The sequence below is a fragment of the Salvelinus alpinus genome, chromosome 15 (genome assembly GCF_045679555.1).
Source record: "Salvelinus alpinus chromosome 15, SLU_Salpinus.1, whole genome shotgun sequence".
NCBI lineage: Eukaryota > Metazoa > Chordata > Actinopteri > Salmoniformes > Salmonidae > Salvelinus > Salvelinus alpinus.
This window is the reverse complement of record NC_092100.1, coordinates 21,470,060-21,490,702: the sequence shown is the minus strand read 5'-3', so window position 1 is coordinate 21,490,702 and position 20,643 is coordinate 21,470,060. Positions and strand designations below refer to the sequence as shown.

The window sequence follows — 20,643 nt, the reverse complement described above, 5'->3', positions numbered from 1 at the left end:
CAGATGAGCTAAATCACTTCTATGCTCGCTTAGAGGCCAGCAACACTGAGTCATGCATGAGAGCATCAGCTGTTCCAGACGTCTGTGTGATCACGCTCTCCGTAGCCGACGTGAGTAAGACCTTTTAACAGGTCAGCATTCACAAGGCCTCTGGGCCAGACTGATTACCAGGACGTGTGCCCCGGGCATGTGCTGACCAACTGGCAGGTGTCTTCACTGACATTTTCAACATGTCCCTGATTGAGTCCGTAGCCATGAAGTGCTTTGAAAGGCTGGTAATGGCTCACATTAACATCATTATCCCAGAAACCTCATCACCGACAACGACAAGACAGCCTACAAGGAGGAGGTCAGAGACCTGACCTTGTGGTGCCAGAATAACAACCTATCCCTCAACGTGATCAAGACAAAGGAGATGATTGTGGACCACAGGAAAAGGAGGACCAAGCACATCCCCATTCTCAGCGACGGGGCTGTCTTTGGTGTCCACATCAACAACAAACTAGAATGGTCCAAAAGACAGTCGTGAAGAGGGCACAACAAAACCAATTCCCCCTCAGGAAACTAAAAACATTTGGCATGGGTCATCAGATCCTCAAAAGGTTCTACAGCTGCAACATCGAGAGCATCCTGACTGGTTGCATCACTGCCTGGTATGGCAACTGCTCGGCTTCCGACCGCAAGGCACTACAGAGGGTAGTGCGTACTGCCCAGTACATCACTGGGGCTAAGCTGCCTACCATCCAGGACTTCTACACCAGGCAGTGTCAGAGGAAGGGCCTAAAAATTGTCTAAGACCCCAGCCACCCCAGTCATAGACTGTTCTCCCTACTACCGCATGGCAAGCGGTACCAGAGCGCCAAGTGTAGGACCAAAAGGCTTCTCAACAGCTTTTACCCCCAAGCTGTAAGACTCCTAAACAGGTAATCAAGTGGACTATTTTCATTGTGTGTGTGTCCCCCCCCCAACCCCTCTTTTACGCTGCTGCTACTCTCAGTTTGTCATCTTTGCATAGTCACTTTAACTATACATTCATGTACATATTACCTCAATTAGCCCGACTAACCGGTGACCCCGCACATTGACTCTGTACTGGTGCCACCTGTATATAGCCTCACTACTGTTATTTTCACTGTCATTTTACTGTTTTCTTATTACGTTGTTATTTCCCTGAACACTAGATGGTTTCATTTTATTTTTGGCGAGAAAAAAACCTCACCCAAACCTCACCCATTGGAAAATATAAATGGACTGTTTGAAAATGTGAAGGAAAAAAATGCTAATAATCATATTATTGAAAAAAAAATGTTTTATGTGAATCACATTTTTATTTAGCGTACCCGCAGTTTGGGAATACCTGGTGTAGACTAACCCCTCTCTCTCTCTCTCTCTCTCTCTCTCTCTCTCTCTCTCTCTCTCTCTCTCTCTCTCTCTCTCTCTCTCTCTCTCTCTCTCTCTCTCTCTCTCTCTCTCTCTCTCTCTCTCTCTCTCTCTCTCTCTCTCTCTCTCTCTCTCTCTCTCTCTCTTTCTCTCTCTCTCTCTCTCTCTCTCTCTCTCTCTCTCTCTCTCTCTCTCTCTCTCTCTCTCTCTCTCTCTCTCTCTCTCTCTCTCTCTCTCTCTCTCTTTGTCTTTCTCTCTTTCTCAATTCAATTTCAATTCAATTCAAGGGTCTTTATTGGCATGGGAAACATGTTTACATTCTCTCTCTCTATCTCTTTATCTCTCTCTCGCTCTTGCTCTCTCGCTCTTTGTGCAGACACAGAGGGCTGTGAACACACGTGGAAGAAGTTCCATGGCCACTGCTACAGGTACTTCAGCCGCAGACACACCTGGGAGGACGCAGAGAAGGACTGCAGGGAGCACAGCGGACACCTGGCCAGCATACACACACTCCACGAGCAGGACTTCATCAACGGTGGGTGTCTTTCAATCATTACGACCTTACATAATTTATAATGAAGTGTAGTCTCATGTTTTGGCACTGATCCAGAAGCCATCCCAGTTGGAGTTAGAAGAGGAGAGGGAGAGAGGGATGGAGGGAGAGACAGAGGAATAGAGGGATGAGAGAGAGAGTGATGGAGGGAGAAACATAGGAAGGGAGGGATGGAGAGAGAGAGTGATGGAGGGAGAGACAGAGGAATAGAGGGATGGAGAGAGAGAGTGATGGAGGGAGAGACAGAGGAAGGGAGGGATGGAGAGAGAGAGTGATGAAGGGAGAGACAGAGGAATCGAGGGATGGAGGGAGAGAGTGATGGACGAAGAGACAGAGGAAGAGAGAGATGGAGAGAGAGAGTGATGGAGGGAGAGACAGAGGAAGAGTGGGCTGGAGGGAGAGAGTGATGGAGGGAGAGACAGAGAAATAGAGGGATGGAGGGAGAGACAGAGGAATAGAGAGATGGAGAGAGAGAGTGATGGAGGGAGAGACAGAGGAATAGAGGGATGGAGGGAGAGACAGAGGAAGGGAGGGATGGAGAGAGAGAGTGATGGAGGGAGAGACAGAGGAATAGAGGGATGGAGGGAGAGACAGAGGAAGGGAGGGATGGAGAGAGAGAGTGATGGAGGGAGAGACAGAGGAATAGAGGGATGGAGGGAGAGACAGAGGAATAGAGAGAAGGAGAGAGAGAGTGATGGAGGGAGAGACAGAGGAATAGAGGGATGGAGGGAGAGACAGAGGAAGGGAGGGATGGAGAGAGAGAGTGATGAAGGGAGAAATAGAGGGATGGAGGGAGAGACAGAGGGATGGAGGGAGAGAGTGATGGAGGGAGAGAGTGATGGAGGGAGAGAGAGGAATAGAGGGATGGAGGGAGAGAGTGATGGAGGGAGAGACAGAGGGATGGAGGGAGAGAGTGATGGAGGGAGAGACAGAGGAAGAGAGGGATGGAGGGAGATATAGAGGGATGGAGAGAGAGAATGATGGAGGGACAGACAGAGGAATAGAGTGATGGAGGGAGAGACAGAGGAGTAGAGGGATGGAGGGAGAGAGTGATGGAGGAGGAGACAGAGGAAGGGAGGGATGGAGAGAGAGAGTGATGGAGGGAGAGACAGAGGAATAGAGGGATGGAGGGAGAGAGTGATGAAGGGAGAGACAGAGGAATATAGGGATGGAGGGAGAAAGTGATGGAGGGAGAGACAGAGGGATGGAGGGAGAGAGTGATGGAGGGAGAGACAGAGGAAGAGAGGGATGGAGGGAGATATAGAGGGATGGAGAGAGAGAATGATGGAGGGACAGACAGAGGAATAGAGTGATGGAGGGAGAGACAGAGGAGTAGAGGGATGGAGGGAGAGAGTGATGGAGGAGGAGACAGAGGAAGGGAGGGATGGAGAGAGAGAGTGATGGAGGGAGAGACAGAGGAATAGAGGGATGGAGGGAGAGAGTGATGAAGGGAGAGACAGAGGAATATAGGGATGGAGGGAGAAAGTGATGGAGGGAGAGACAGAGGAATAGAGGGATGGAGGGAGAGAGTGATGGAGGGAGAGAGTGATGAAGGGAGAGACAGAGGAATAGAGGGATGGAGGGAGAGAGTGATGGAGGAGGAGACAGAGGAATGGAGGGAGAGACAGAGGAAGAGAGGGATGGAGGAGGAGACAGAGGAAGAGAGGGATGGAGGGAGAGAGTGATGGAGGAGGAGACAGAGGAATGGAGGGAGAGACAGAGGAAGAGAGGGATGGAGGGAGAGAGTGATGGAGGAGGAGACAGAGGAAGAGAGGGATGGAGGGAGAGAGTGATGGAGGAGGAGACAGAGGAATGGAGGGAGAGACAGAGGAAGAGAGGGATGGAGGGAGAGAGTGATGGAGGAGGAGACAGAGGAATGGAGGGAGAGACAGAGGAAGAGAGGGATGTAGGAAGAGACAGAGGAAGAGAGGGATGGAGGGAGAGAGGGATGTAGGAAGAGACAGAGGAAGAGAGGGATGGAGTAAGAGACAGAGGAAGAGAGGGATGGAGGGAGAGAGGGATGGAGGAAGAGACAGAGGAAGAGAGGGATGGAGGGAGAGAGGGATGGAGGAAGAGACAGAGGGAGAGAGGGATGGAGTAAGAGACAGAGGAAGAGAGGGATGGAGTAAGAGACAGAGGAAGAGAGGGATGGAGTAAGAGACAGAGGAAGAGAGGGATGGAGGGAGAGAGGGATGGAGGAAGAGACAGAGGGAGAGAGGGATGGAGGGAGAGAGAAATGGAGGAAGAGACAGAGGAAGAGAGGGATGGAGGGAGAGAGAAATGGATGATTGGAGCATGGGAGCCCCTCCCAGTCCCAGAACGGTCAGAGCTATCCTTTCCCCACTCGTCCTCCCTCATCCTCTCCTCCACAGCCACATTTACCAAAAAGTGTGTTTAATTGCCTCGAAAATGGACGTCTCTACCTCGGTAATAAAGGGAGCACAGCCATTAGGAAGATTAATGGGCCCCATAATGAACACCATGATTGAAATTCCATTACACCCAGATCTCATCAATGCTACACCGTCCACAAAGATCTGGCTGCTTCTGCCTGCTGCTATGGAGGGATGAAATTGTGATCAGATCAGAGCTGAACCTCCCTGAGGGAATGGCTGGTGGTGCCTTGGAGACAGAATGCATGTAGAATAGGAGAATATGCATAACTATTCTGCAGTAAATACTGCTGGTTGTCTTTTTAAACGACGGGTGTTGTGTGGGTGTGTTTTTCCCTGTCGCCTTTCAGATCTGAGCCATGACAACACCTGGATCGGCCTGAACGACAGAACAGTAGAGGAGGATTTCCAGTGGACTGACAACATGGACCTGGTGAGAGAGAGAGAGGATTACTCTTTTATCCTCGTGTCGTAGTGAGGAGGTGGATGTCAGCTTAAGGTCAGGGGGGAAATTGATAGAGTGAACGTGTCATTACATGTGTACATGTACACCCTCGCTCGCTGAATCACTTTTCATCCTGCACTACTTACCACTTCTATCTCCCTAGAGGCAGCTCCTATGTGCCTGGTGTTATTTCAGAGCTGTCATTACTCTTTGTCGGTCTATACCTCTGGAGAAAGACCATAAGTGTCGTTCAATAAAAGAATGAAACAGTCTGTTTTATACTGCATGGATAATGATGCTATCTACCACTTTTCTTTTTGTTCTGTCTGTGTTGTGTGACTGTGTCTGTGACTGTATATTTGTCTGTATCTGTGTCTGTGACTGGATCTGTGTCTGTGACTGCATATGTGTCTGTGACTGCATCTGTGTTTGTGACTATGTCTGTGACTGGGCCATGTGACTGTATCTATATCTGTGTCTGTGACTGTATCTGTGTCTGTGACTGTACCTGTGTTTCTGACTGTGTCTGTGACTGTGACTGTATCTGTGTCTGTGACTGTATCTGTGTCTGTGACTGTACCTGTGTTTCTGACTGTGTCTGTGACTGTATCTGTGTCTGTGACTGTATCTGTGTCTGTGTCTGTGACTGTACCTGTGTTTCTGACTGTATCTGTGTCTGTGACTGTACCTGTGTTTCTGACTGTGACTGTGATACAGCAATATGAGAACTGGTGGGAAAAGCAGCCGGATAACTTCTTTGCTGGGGGAGAGGACTGTGTGGTGATGATCGCCCACGAAAACGGCAAGTGGAACGATGTGCCCTGCAATTACAACCTGCCCTACGTCTGCAAGAAGGGAACAGGTGAGACAGAGAAAGAGGAAGGGAGGGAAGGAGGAGAGAAGGGGAGAGAGACTGAGAATGTGAAAGAGGGAAGAATCAAGAGGGGATGAAGAAAGAGAGGGGGCGAAAGGGACTGAGAGTTGAAAAGGAGGTGATATCATGTTTCTGCTGTGCTTTAAATACATTAAAGAATACTTTAAAGTGTCCTGGATGTTAGCGAGACCATTTTAGTCTCTTCAATCAGTCAGTCTGGACAATAGGTTGGCACAATACAGCTCACCTCCAAGCCCAGTCATCTCACCTCCAAACCCAGTCAGCTCACCTCCAAACCCAGTCATCTCACCTCCAAACCCAGTCACCTCACCTCCAAACCCAGTCATCTCACCTCCAAACCCAGTCAGCTCACCTCCAAGCCCAGTCACCTCACCTCCAAACCCAGTCAGCTCACCTCCAAACCCAGTCAGCTCACCTCCAAACCCAGTCAGCTCACCTCCAAACCCAGTCACCTCACCTCCAAACCCAGTCAGCTCACCTCCAAACCCAGTCACCTCACCTCCAAACCCAGTCAGCTCACCTCCAAACCCAGTCAGCTCACCTCCAAGCCCAGTCACCTCACCTCCAAGCCCAGTCACCTCATCTCCAAACCCAGTCAGCTCACCTCCAAACCCAGTCAGCTCACCTCCAAGCCCAGTCACCTCACCTCCAAGCCCAGTCAGCTCACCTCCAAACCCAGTCAGCTCACCTCCAAACCCAGTCAGCTCACCTCCAAACCCAGTCAGCTCACCTCCAAACCCAGTCACCTCACCTCCAAACCCAGTCACCTCACCTCCAAACCCAGTCAGCTCACCTCCAAACCCAGTCACCTCACCTCCAAGCCCAGTCACCTCACCTCCAAACCCAGTCACCTCACCTCCAAACCCAGTCAGCTCACCTCCAAGCCCAGTCAGCTCACCTCCAAACCCAGTCACCTCACCTCCAAACCCAGTCAGCTCACCTCCAAACCCAGTCAGCTCACCTCCAAACACAGTCAGCTCACCTCCAAGCCCAGTCACCTCACCTCCAAACCCAGTCACCTCACCTCCAAGCCCAGTCACCTCACCTCCAAACCCAGTCACCTCACCTCCAAGCCTAGTCAGCTCACCTCCAAGCCCAGTCAGCTCACCTCCAAACCCAGTCAGCTCACCTCCAAGCCTAGTCACCTCACCTCCAAGCCTAGTCACCTCACCTCCAAACCCAGTCACCTCACCTCCAAGCCCAGTCACCTCACCTCCAAGCCCAGTCACCTCACCTCCAAGCCTAGTCACCTCACCTCCAAACCCAGTCACCTCACCTCCAAGCCTAGTCACCTCACCTCCAAGCCCAGTCACCTCACCTCCAAGCCCAGTCACCTCACCTCCAAACCCAGTCAGCTCACCTCCAAGCCCAGTCAGCTCACCTCCAAACCCAGTCACCTCACCTCCAAACCCAGTCACCTCACCTCCAAACCCAGTCAGCTCACCTCCAAGCCCAGTCACCTCACCTCCAAGCCCATCACCTCACCTCCAAACCCAGTCGCCTCACCTCCAAACCCAGTCGCCTCACCTCCAAACCCAGTCAGCTCACCTCCAAGCCCAGTCATCTCACCTCCAAGCCCAGTCACCTCACCTCCAAACCCAGTCACCTCACCTCCAAACCCAGTCGCCTCACCTCCAAGCCCAGTCAGCTCACCTCCAAACCCAGTCAGCTACCTCCAAACCCAGTCACCTCACCTCCAAACCCAGTCACCTCACCTCCAAACCCAGTCACCTCACCTCCAAACCCAGTCACCTCACCTCCAAACCCAGTCCGCTCACCTCCAAACCCAGTCACCTCACCTCCAAACCCAGTCACCTCACCTCCAAACCCAGTCACCTCACCTCCAAACCCAGTCACCTCACCTCCAAACACAGTCAGCTCACCTCCAAACACAGTAATCTCACCTCCAAACCCAGTCAGCTCACCTCCAAACACAGTCAGCTCACCTGTAGCTGAGCTTCCCACTTCAGACAGCTCCTTTAAACCACTACTACTGAGGGTTTTACTGTCAACCCAGGGGCTGAGGATTCTCAGAACATTTAATCCACAACAAAATTATCCTCCTTTGTGTGAAGCATTGTTGGAAGACTTTCACACAAAGTTTTGGGGTTGTCTGGTAAAGTTCCGGTGTCACATGATCAGGCCTATGTGTATCTGCGCTGTCATGGTGCTGTGAGGAGTGTGAGACGCCAAAGAAGCCAGTGGCTATTAGAGCTGATGGTCCCTGATTTGCATTTGGGGCAGACAGAGAGACAGGGTATTAATAGTCAGCCAGGTAGGGGTTTCTAGGTAGGTTGAGACGGCTGGCCAGAATCCAGAACTGGGTTTAAGGAAATGGAAGATCAGGAGACTCTGGACTCACTCGTGGGTCACTGCTAGATCATTTTGGCTGCTGATTTAAAACTGGCCTCAGACTAGAAACAGTATTTACTTCATCTGAATGGTCACCAATTAGTTAGAAAACTTAAGATAAGTCACTCATGCCACACAAAAGTTTGGGGACCACTGCCCTAGAGTCAGATCAACTTTCCACTGTGGATGTGAAGGTATTTACTCTTTATGTTACATATAGTATTTACAGCATGTTATTTCTCTCATTATACAGAGGTTTAACCCATAGCTGATGACACACTGTCACAGGTCTTACTTAATGGCTCCAACTGGAAAGCTGACTTTCAGTCAATCCGTCAGTGGCAGCATTCAATCTTCAGCCCAACTACACTCCTTCTTTACAGCAGAGCATAATCTGTCTTGATACCTACTGTTTAGTGGTGTTGTTCTGGGGTCTGCTGCTCATCAGTGGCCGTATGATGTGATTGGCTGATGACTGGCGTGTGGCTGACACTCAGGCCTGTTCCTCTTGAGAGAGAGCCAGGAGGCAGTATCCAATCAGAGATGCACGTCATCTGGGTAATTAGTGTTACCCATAATGCCGTGGGGCAGACCACAGAGCAGGCTGGCATGAGTCACCCTGATCAGGAGGATGGGCTGTGGTGAAGGCATCTGTCTGTCACAGACACACACACATGAATATGCACACAGAGAGTATTATCAAATACTCAAATTCTCATTCATATACAGTTCAAAGTATTCTCTTACACACACACCTCAAGTCCAAGCCAGAGCACCCTGGTCCTTTGGAGCAGTTGGGCCAGAAGTCCCCTGGAACACCTGGAACACCTGCCACTGCCTCTGCCTCTACATGCCTGTTACCAACTACGCCTGGAACACCTGGAACACCTGGAACACCTGCCACTGTCTCTGGCTCTACATGCCTGTTACCAACTACACCTGGAACACCTGCCTCTGTCTCTGGCTCCACATGCCTGTTACCAACTACACCTGGAACACCTGGAACACCTGCCTCTACATGCCTGTTACCAACTACACCTGGAACACCTGGAACACCTGGAACACCTGCCTCTACATGCCTGTTACCAACTACACCTGGAACACCTGGAACACCTGCCTCTACATGCCTTTTACCAACTACACCTTCTCTCCTGCACCTTTCCTCTGGTGACAGAGAAGCAGCTCACCCTGACACCCCCATGGACCTATTCATGAGGATAGTGTGTACGGCCCAGTACATCACCGCGGCCCTCCTTTTGCAAGCCCGCGGACAAAATGGTAACCGGTGATGTACTGGGCCGTACACCACCCCTCTGTAAAGCCTTGTGGTCGGACGAGCAGTTGCCATACCAAGCGGTGATGTACTGGGCCGTACACCCCCCCCTCTCTAACACCTTGCGGTCGGACGCCAAGCAGTTGCCAAGCGATGATGCAGCCAGTCGAGATGCTCTCAATGGTGCCGCTGTATAACGTTTTGAGGCTCTGAGGGCCCATGCCAAATCTTTTAACTCAGTCAGGGTCTCAACTTACTGTTGAGCGTTAGAATAATAGAATAGACAAGGTGCAATTTTGACATTACGTAGTACATCAGCAGTCACTTAATTAGCTCATGTCAGCAAAAAAAATGTGACTGTTAAATTAGTCTAGCGCCAGCTATCTAAACTCGTAGTAAGCATGGTTGAATTACCAACCGGGGTGGGGCCCATTGATTATCAGTTATCTTATAAAAAATTGCTAAATCTTATCTCCACCCCATGGCAAAATGTGTAGAATTGCAGCAAACCTGCTTTAAAACAAGCCACCGTGGCCCCTCATGATAATTTTTTGGTGGGCCCCACCCCCCATCAAAGTTGCCCATCCCTGCACTAAGTCTTTTGACACATCACATGCACTGCTGCTACTGTTTATTACAGTATCTATCCTGTTGCCTAGTCACTTTATCCCTACAGTACATATCTACCTCAATTACCTCGTACCCCTGCACTTCGACTCAGTACTGGTGCCCCGTGTATATTGCCAAGTTATTGTTACTCATTGTGAATTTATTCCTCGTGTTATTATTTTTATATTATTTATCTTTTTTCTCTCTACATTGTTGGGAGGTGCCCGTAAGTAAACATTTCACTGTTAGTCTACACCTGTTGTTTAAGAAGCATGTGACAAATAACATTTGATTTCATTAAACTTTACTCACAGTTCACCTTAACTCAGCTGCCTGCCGTGACAGCTGCAGGGCACGGCATTGGCTGCGAATGAAGCGTGCGTGTGTGTTTGTGAGTGAGAGAGAGAGTGTGTGTGTGTGCGTGCATGTGTGTGTTGAAAATATGCTTGTGTGTTGTTTGTGTAAACATACCCACCTCACCCCAATCTAATCTGCTGAGACATGATAGCCTCTAGGAGTAGCTTCAGCCCAGAGGGCTCGGAAAGTGCTGGATGAATTCAGGCTCTAACTGTCTTCAGCTTTCAAAAGAACACTACATCAGCCTGACACACACACACTCCTGCTCGCCTGCCAGCCATCCCCAACCTAGACCCAGTCAGTAGGGGCATATCTGGGTTGTGTTGTGGAGTGTCTGGTCCTGTGTCTATTGATCTGTTGACACCGCGCGCTAGTGTTAGTAATGTCCCTCCTAGTCTCTGCTACTGCACACTGAACACAGTGAGTAATAAACTGGGGTTTTCTGGTTGGCTGAATTTAAGGTGTGAGCCACAGCAGCAATCACTGTACTGGCAGTCTAAACAAACGCTGTTAACACAATTTACAGATTTTTTGCACTATTAAAAGTGGGGTAATCTGATATGGCTAGCCATTATTAAGGTGTCTAATTATATGGCTAAGTAATACCATAGCTATGTGATTAGGGTAGCTCAGTTAGTAGAGCATGGCACTTGCAATGTCAGGATAGTGGGTTTGATTCCCGGGACCACCCATATGTAAAATGTATACAAACATGACTGTAAGTCGCTTTGGAGAAAAGTGCCTGCAAAATATTATAAATTATTACATTGTAATAGCCTACAGGTAATTACTGCAGTCACAGACCAGACCTCCCACTGGGCGTGTACTGCAGTCACAGACCAGACCTCCCAATGGGCCCATACTGCAGTCACAGACCAGACCTCCCACTGGGCCCGTACTGCAGTCACAGACCAGTCCTCCCACTGGGCCCGTACTGCAGTCACAGACCAGACCTCCCACTGGGCCCGTACGGCAGTCACAGACCAGACCTCCCACTGGGCCCATACTGCAGTCACAGACCAGACCTCCCCCTGGGCGTGTACTGCAGTCACAGACCAGACCTCCCACTGGGTCCATACGGCAGTCACAGACCAGTCCTCCCACTGGGGCCTTACTGCAGTCACAGACCAGACCTCCCAATGGGCCCATACTGCAGTCACAGACCAGACCTCCCACTGGGCCGGTACTGCAGTCACAGACCAGACCTCCCACTGGGCACATACTGCAGTCACAGACCCGACCTCCCCCTGGGCGTGTACTGCAGTCACAGACCAGACCTCCCACTGGGTCCATACGGCAGTCACAGACCAGTCCTCCCACTGGGCGTGTACTGCAGTCACAGACCAGACCTCCCCCTGGGCGTGTACTGCAGACACAGACCAGACCTCTCCTTGGGGGTGTACTGCAGTCACAGACCAGACCTCCCACTGGGGCCTTACTGCAGTCACAGACCAGACCTCCCACTGGGCCCATACTGCAGTCACAGACCCGACCTCCCAATGGGCCCATACTGCAGTCACAGACCAGACCTCCCCCTGGGCGCGTACTGCAGACACAGACCAGACCTCCCCTTGGGGGTGTACTGCAGTCACAGACCAGACCTCCCACTGGGGCCTTACTGCAGTCACAGACCAGACCTCCCACTGGGGCCTTACTGCAGTCACAGACCAGACCTCCCACTGGGGCCGTACTGTAGTCACAGACCAGTCCGCCCACTGGGCGTGTACTGCAGTCACAGACCAGTCCTCCCACTGGGGCAGTACTGCAGTCACAGACCAGACCTCCCACTGGGGCCTTACTGCAGTCACAGACCAGACCTCCCACTGGGGACGTACTGCAGTCACAGACCAGACCAGACCTCCCACTGGGGCTGTACTGCAATCACAGACCAGACCTCCCACTGGAGCAGTACTGTAGTCACAGACCAGACCTCCCACTGGGGCCTTACTGCAGTCACAGACCAGACCTCCCACTGGAGCAGTACTGTAGTCACAGACCAGACCTCCCACTGGGGCCTTACTGCAGTCACAGACCAGACCTCCCACTGGGGCCTTACTGCAGTCACAGACCAGACCTCCCACTGGAGCAGTACTGTAGTCACAGACCAGACCTCCCACTGGGGCCGTACTGCAGTCACAGACCAGACCAGACCTCCCACTGGAGCAGTACTGCAGTCACAGACCAGACCAGACCTCCCACTGGGGCCGTACTGCAGTCACAGACCAGACCAGACCTCCCACTGGGGCTGTACTGCAGTCACAGACCAGACCTCCCACTGGGGCTGTACTGCAGTCACAGACCAGATCTCCCACTGGGGCAGTACTGCAGTCACAGACCAGACCTCCCACTGGGGCCTTACTGCAGTCACAGACCAGACCTCCCACTGGGGCCGTACTGCAGTCACAGACCCGACCTCCCACTGGGGGTGTACTGCAGTCACAGACCAGACCTCCCACTGGGGCCTTACTGCAGTCACAGACCAGACCTCCCACTGGGGCCTTACTGCAGTCACAGACCAGACCTCCCACTGGGGCCATACTGTAGTCACAGACCAGACCTCCCCCTGGGCGTGTACTGCAGTCACAGACCAGACCTCCCACTGGGTCCATACGGCAGTCACAGACCAGTCCTCCCACTGGGCGTGTACTGCAGTCACAGACCAGACCTCCCACTGGGCCGGTACTGCAGTCACAGACCAGACCTCCCACTGGGCCCATACTGCAGTCACAGACCCGACCTCCCCCTGGGCGTGTACTGCAGTCACAGACCAGACCTCCCACTGGGTCCATACGGCAGTCACAGACCAGTCCTCCCACTGGGCGTGTACTGCAGTCACAGACCAGACCTCCCCCTGGGCGTGTACTGCAGACACAGACCAGACCTCTCCTTGGGGGTGTACTGCAGTCACAGACCAGACCTCCCACTGGGGCCTAACTGCAGTCACAGACCAGACCTCCCACTGGGCCCATACTGCAGTCACAGACCCGACCTCCCAATGGGCCCATACTGCAGTCACAGACCAGACCTCCCCCTGGGCGTGTACTGCAGACACAGACCAGACCTCTCCTTGGGGGTGTACTGCAGTCACAGACCAGTCCTCCCACTGGGGCAGTACTGCAGTCACAGACCAGACCTCCCACTGGGGCCTTACTGCAGTCACAGACCAGACCTCCCACTGGAGCAGTACTGTAGTCACAGACCAGACCTCCCACTGGGGCCGTACTGCAGTCACAGACCAGACCAGACCTCCCACTGGGGCTGTACTGCAGTCACAGACCAGACCTCCCACTGGAGCAGTACTGTAGTCACAGACCAGACCTCCCACTGAGGCCTTACTGCAGTCACAGACCAGACCTCCCACTGGAGCAGTACTGTAGTCACAGACCAGACCTCCCACTGGGGCCGTACTGCAGTCACAGACCAGACCTCCCACTGGGGCCGTACTGCAGTCACAGACCAGACCAGACCTCCCACTGGAGCAGTACTGCAGTCACAGACCAGACCAGACCTCCCACTGGGCCGTACTGCAGTCACAGACCAGACCAGACCTCCCACTGGGGCAGTACTGGAGTCACAGACCAGACCTCCCACTGGGGCAGTACTGGAGTCACAGACCAGACCTCCCACTGGGGCTGTACTGCAGTCACAGACCAGACCTCCCACTGGGGCAGTACTGGAGTCACAGACCAGACCTCCCACTGGGGCAGTACTGCAGTTACAATGCCGGGATACCTGGGAAATACATGTTTCCTCCCCTTCTTCCCTCGTTTCCTCTACTCCTTGGAGTTATTACTGATCTGATAGTTCCACATTAATGTATTAGGAATGTCATACGGACCTCTCATTTTCACCACGTTCAACCATGTTTCAAATGAGCGATCAGCGATTACTTCAAGGAAGCGAATGAAGGATTTACTGTAGTCTGCAGATGGGTTGTTGAATGGTAACTGTCTGGGGGTTAGTAAATGTACTGAGGGCTTTAGGTTTCAACTGCAGGGCTGCCATCTAGGGAATGACAGAGGAACTGCACCTTCACCCCCAGTCAACCCTCCTCATCATTCGTCTCTCATTCGTCCCCCTTCTAATCCGGCCAATGAGAAGCAAGCGTGGGTGCATTCCTAACATCTGTCACACACTGTGGCCCCTAAGGCCCCTGTCTTCTCTAAGATAGTTTGTGTATGATGAAATTGCCACTACACACTGATCTAAGGTCAATTTTGTGTTTTCCTCCTGGATAGTGAATGCTAGATTTGATGGAGGGTAAACTGATCCTAGATCTGGTCCTATGGGGAACTTCTAGCCAGAGCTTAAAGGTCAGTGAGTCAGTGTGAGGTCTCATGGGGGACAAGGGCATAAAAGGGACATGCACCCAGGCAAAGAATGACTGTGTGGATGTACACCACTGTGAATGCTGGTAATAGACATCATGTTATGACCTCATGTCCCACTCATCCATTGCTGTGCTTCTATCTCTCCCTCTCTCTCTCTCTCCATTGGCAGTGCTGTGTGGGAACCCACCCAACGTGGAGAACGCCTTTCTGATTGGCCGTAAGCGGTCCCACTATGACATTCATTCATTGGTGCGTTACCAGTGTGCCAATGGGTTCCTCCAACGTCACGTCCCCACGGCCAAGTGTCGTGCCAACGGCAAGTGGGACCGGCCCAAGATCATCTGCACAAAGTGTGAGTGACCAAGACCATTAAAGGGTTACGTTTTATGTCTATGGGGTTAATGCTCAAAGAACAGGAGAGGAATGGACACGACAATTAGATCAGATTCAGTAGGAATACAAGACTCTCCATAGAAGTTGTAGTATGCACTCTATTTTGCAGCTTTTCAGCTTTTCATCAGATAGAGGTTGTGAGATGACGGTAATGTCCTTTTAATGTAGATAAAACTTAAATTATAGCTATTTTTCTGTGAGATTGACAGCCAGAGGTTTGGAGGACTGCCAGAAACACCAATAAGAAACATTTTATTTGACCATCCTCCCATCGAGTAATAAAAGTCACTCTGCAGAACAACATCCATCTTTCTTTACGACAGCAGGATCTTTCATATTGTAGGATGATAGATTTTATGAAGTCATTAGAAACCTTATTCTCCTTTCACCTTTCAAACGGTGATATTTACTCGGCTCGTACTGATGTAATGGATTGCTGCTGTTTAAAGTGAAAATATGGAGCCTTGTTATTTGTTTTATTCCGTGCATTTTGAGTGCAATGTTGTTTTCCTGCCATCGTCGTTTGTTAGTCATCATTATCCTGGCAAGGTAGACTTTTTGTTGGCAAACCCAAACCAGGACCAACGGATCCAATTTGGCAGCACAACATAGGAAGGAAGTGGCTTCCTCAGGCCGTGAGTGGGAGAACAGTCCTATGCTAATACATGTAGAGAGCTCGGCGCCCACACTGTTCAATGTAAAGTAGAGTAGACACTCAGAGCTGAGTGTCTGATGTTGAGAGCTGTATATCTGTAGTGTTGACTTTTCGTCCCCCCCCTCCCTTCTCTCATATACCTCTCTCACTCTATCTCATCCTTGACTCTCCCCCGTTGCTTCCGCTCTACCTGTCACACACCCCTCTACTCCCTCTCATCCGGTCTCGCCTCTCTCTTAAACCCTCACTCCTCCCCTTTCACCCCCTTTCACACCCTTCTCTCCCTCTCTAGCCCGGCGAGCCCACCGCTACAGACGGCACCATGATCACAGCGGGCGATGGGAGCGTAAAAAGCACAATCAACACAGCCATGGACACAATGAGGGAGGCCACCACGGAGGAGACCAGGGCCACAGGCACGGCCATGGACACGGAGGCCACCACGGAGGGGACCAGGGCCACAGGCACGGGCATGGGCACGCTCATGCTCACATCTGAACCAAAAGCCTCCACTGCCCAAACTTCACCTCACTGCCCAGTCTCCCTCCTCTACTGCTCTCTACCCCCTGTCTACCCCCTCTCCTGCCCTTTTCCTGACCCCACAGCCTGGCTCCCCGAGCCAGCATGTATCATACTCAACTCTGAGGCCTGACAGCCGACTGCTAGGCCTCACTGAGACAATAACAATCCCTTTGTACTATTTTCTTTACCTTCAACACTTTCCTTTTCTTTCATTTATCCCTCCCCCTTCACAACCTACTGTCATCGAGTCAGTGAGGACCCAAGATACGGGGCTTTGCTCACCTAATAAAGCTTTTTTTTTTTACATAAACAATTGTGGAGGAGGAGGTTTAGTACAAGCTGTAAATAGGGACAACATCATTGGAATCAGAAGTCGAGGAATAGATAGATACATATATCCATGTTTTTCCATTAGTCTTCATTCTAACACCTTTATTTTTAAGAGACTTGTTGTCTGAGTGTATTTCCCAACTTTGCTGTTTTTGGTTAGCTCTTTGTAAGACATTTGACTTAATAACCTACAACAGTTATTCTGAACAGATTGACATGCTTTGCTTTGACACTGGTGCTTGTACCGATTGAGTAGCGTTGTGTTTCATCATTGTAAGACAGACACTTTGGACTGTGTGTACTAGGTGCACAGAGGAAAAGAGAGACAACTCACACTTAGCTTGTATCTGAGTCAACCTCACACCACTGAGGTCAAATCAAATCAAGCATCCACAGCAGTCCTTTTTAAAGCTGAACTGGAAATGTTACTTTAATGGTTTCTTCTAACAATATCATCCTACTGTATGTGTTGCCTTTCTAAGTCATTCTGTGTTCCTGCTTAAGTACTAGAGGTGATTGCTAGTTGGTAGTCGAGAAACCCAACCCAGAAAAATTGTTACCTTTGGAACTGGCCAGATTGTGATTGAGTCTGGTTTTCCAGCTAGCTAATAGGCAATGATCCTTCATTAGAATCCTCTCATGCCTATCACCACACTCTCCTATTCCATCTGTGTCTCTAAATTGAAGGTCTGTTCATCGTCTATCTTAGAGCTCTACTTCTCTGGCCAGCTGAGGAGAAATTGTTCTGTCAGACTGTCAGAGAGAGAGAGAGACGGACATGTGGAGAAATAGAGAGAGAAAAAGAGAGAGGAGCAAGGAATCCGGACTCTTAATTACAGTTGGCCCCGTTCTCCAGCACATCAAACAGAGGGATGACAGGGCTCTCTGTGCAGCCGTCGGGTACAGAGCTGGGGCCATAATTAGCTTCAGAAAGTACTGCTAATAGGACATGGGTCCATAAAGTCGGGATGACTACCAGAAGAGACCTGGGCTGGGGGGGCAAAGAACCAGAGCTGTTGGAGAAGGCAGAGGTGGCTGGGTTCAGAGCCCAGTCTCAGTGCGGGTTGTGTGGGGTTAACAGTGGGGCGACAGGACCCACAGAAGATGCTTGAAAAATTATAGATGGTTAGAAGCGATAAAGCACTTTTGTATTTCTGGACATGGAGGCAATTGGCTGTTGTTCACATTGTTTCACAATAGTACTCACTCCAGGTGTGTGTCCTGGTTTTAAACAGGTCTACTGCAGCATGCAGCCCGGTCCGGCTGGGATAAGACCCGGGCCACCTCCTCTCTGCTGCCGCTAGAAAATGAGACACGTTTTCTTTTTCACTGCAGGGTCCGACTGATTCTCTAAAGCTCCTTTATCACCTTATGTAATTCCTCTGAGCTTAAATCCCCCTCTTTCTCTTTCTTTCTCTCCTCTCTCTTTTTGCTCTGTTTCTCTCTCTCTCCTTCCCTCGCTCCTCCAGTTCTTCCCTTGTCTTTCATCCTCAGCCCTTTATCCACCTTGTCAATGACACAGATGGGGAAGAGAAAGAAGAGAGAGGCTCCATATCAGTACAATTCATCTCCCTTAAAGCATGCTTAATTAATGAAGAGGTTATCATCTTGATCTTTGACCCTGGCTGTGATGACAGTGGCTATGCTCTGACGGATAGGGAGCCACAGGCCTTTCACAGCACTCAAGCTCTGACGTCTTTAACATGTCAGTCTAATACCTGCTTTTTTCTATCTGTCTACTATTCCAGATATTTCAAACAATGGATTGACTATGGGTGGGTGGGTGGGTGCTCCTTAGGCATTTAAAACAGCTTAGATTCTCATAGAGAAAGCGTGATGACTATGATTAATATGGACTTAAGCAGGACAATGTGTGTCTGTCTCTCACAGTAATACGAGGGACAGAGTGGAACGTGTGACAGGAAGAACAAATATGAACAGAGGTGATTGGATCTCTCTCTCGCGTAACAGAACTATAAAACTATAACAAACAGAGACTCTGCTGAGAGAGAGACTGGGCTTGAATGAGGTGTGAGGTTCCAAACAGATGTTGGATATGATTAGGGAGTAGAGATGGAGTCCTGGTTGTTTTATAGGACAGTGGAGGCTGACCAACATGGATGGTGTCGGCCTGCTCTGATGCACACAGATATACCCTCAATCTCTCTCTATCATAGAGACACATTCTCTCTCTCTATCACAGAGACACATTATGCCGACGATGGGATCGCTGCTTCATTGTGATGAACCTTAATTCTGAAGACGAGTCACTAAACAACTGAGGTCGCCCACAGCTGTCTGCTGCCACGGCATGGTCGCCCACAGCTGTCTGCTGCCACGGCATGGTCGCCCACAGCTGTCTGCTGCCACGGCATGGTCGCCCACAGCTGTCTGCTGCCACGGCATGGTCGCCCACAGCTGTCTGCTGCCACGGCATGGTCGCCCACAGCTGTCTGCTGCCACGGCATGGTCGCCCACAGCTGTCTGCTGCCACGGAATGGTCACTCCCACAGGTGTCTGCTGCCACAGCATGGTCGCCCACAGCTGTCTGCTGCCACGGAACGGCATGGTCGCCCACAGCTGACTGCTGGCACGGCATGGTCGCCCACAGCTGTCTGCTGCCACGTAACGGCATGGTCGCCCACAGCTGACTGCTGGCACGGCATGGTCGCCCACAGCTGACTGCTGGCACGGCATGGTCGCCCACAGCTGACTGCTGGCACGGCATGGTCGCCCACAGCTGACTGCTGGCCCACGGCCTGGTCGAGAGAGAGAGAGAGAGAGAGAGAGAGAGAGAGAGAGAGAGAGAGAGAGAGAGAGAGAGAGAGAGAGAGAGAGAGAGAGAGAGAGAGAGAGAGAGAGAGAGAGAGAGAGAGAGAGAGAGAGAGAGAGAGAGAGAGAGAGAGAGAGAGAGAGAGAGAGAGAGAGAGAGAGAGAGAGAGAGAGAGAGAGAGAGAGAGAGAGAGAGAGAGAGAGAGAGAGAGAGAGAGAGAGAGAGAGAGAGAGAGAGAGAGAGAGAGAGAGAGAGAGAAATCTATTTCACTTGCTTTGGCAATGTAAACATATGAGCGGGAGTGGGAGAGTATTGGGATACTGCTTAATTAGAACTGCATCAGTGTGGTGTCTGTGTCTCTGCACGGTTGGCAAACTGGGAGTGTGTGGATGAGTAGATGCGCAGTCAGGTAGCGTGTGATTGGATCAGAGGGTGGAATAATATGAGCAGAGGAGAAGTTCACTTTCTGTCGTCTGTCTCAGGTAGCAACAGACAAGCAGCCTGAGAGGAAGAAAACTTTGTTAGCATTCTGAAGCACAAGCTGTAATGAGACGTTAACCTTGCCCTTTTGTATTTACGTTGTTCTGGGAGTGAGAGGAGGAGGACAGGAGCGAGGCAGGAGCGGAGAGGAGAAGGGAGAGAGCCTCTATTTAATCTGGGCCCTGCGTTAGCTGGAAACATCCATCAATGACTACATACACTGCTTTAGTATGATCAACGTGTGTATCTCATCTCCATCTCCTCTCCTTCTCTTCTGTCCTCATTTCACTCCTCCTGTCCTCTCTCCTCCTCCCCTCCCCTCCCCTCAGTGCTGGTGCCCAGCAGCCCATTGAGGGCAGTTAATCCTGACACTAAACCCCAACACCACACGACTCTCTACTGTAGCTCACCGTCACCTTTCTACCATGCTGATGGTGAATCAGATGACAGCTCTGTAGCAGCAGAGGCATTAAAGCCACCGCTGTGTCAGTTCTGTCTCCAGCTCCTCCAGCAAAAGAAGACTCAGCGTAGCGGCAGTCCCGTGCTGAGGACACCTGCTTTCTGACTGCTAGAGAGTAGCATCACCTATTATGGTATTAACCCTAGGAGAGGAGAATGACATTCACTCTATGAGCCTGAGAAGCTGTGGTAGATATGATTGTTTTTATGAGATCATTTTTGCTAGATACCACCCATATCAGATGTTAAACTTCGTACATCGACAAGCTGATCAGCCTGGGGAATAACTATTGAATCTGTTGGCACTGCAGACAGACAGCTCATTAATTTCATGGTTAGTCTGTCTGAGGTACTGTTAGAGTGTCTGTGAGACTGGCAGCATGAATTGATAGGCATACTGTATATTGTTGACTGGTACCTAACCTACCGATCCTCAGTGTCTT

At 50.8% G+C, this 20,643-nt stretch overlaps 1 protein-coding gene across 2 annotated transcripts in view; it reads left to right on the top strand.

The window, feature by feature from the left end:
* The window catches only part of LOC139539712 (neurocan core protein-like), a 244,690-nt gene extending 227,005 nt beyond the window's left edge, over nucleotides 1–17,685 (top strand). For both annotated transcript variants that reach the window (XM_071342907.1, XM_071342908.1), the window contains 5 exons: nucleotides 1,757–1,915; nucleotides 4,677–4,759; nucleotides 5,489–5,633; nucleotides 14,758–14,940; nucleotides 15,929–17,685. In XM_071342907.1, the coding sequence (XP_071199008.1) occupies nucleotides 1,757–1,915; nucleotides 4,677–4,759; nucleotides 5,489–5,633; nucleotides 14,758–14,940; nucleotides 15,929–16,134 (776 nt within the window). In that variant the 3' untranslated portion in view covers nucleotides 16,135–17,685. The remainder of the gene's footprint in view (nucleotides 1–1,756; nucleotides 1,916–4,676; nucleotides 4,760–5,488; nucleotides 5,634–14,757; nucleotides 14,941–15,928) is intronic.
* Nucleotides 17,686–20,643: the final 2,958 nt, after the last annotated feature.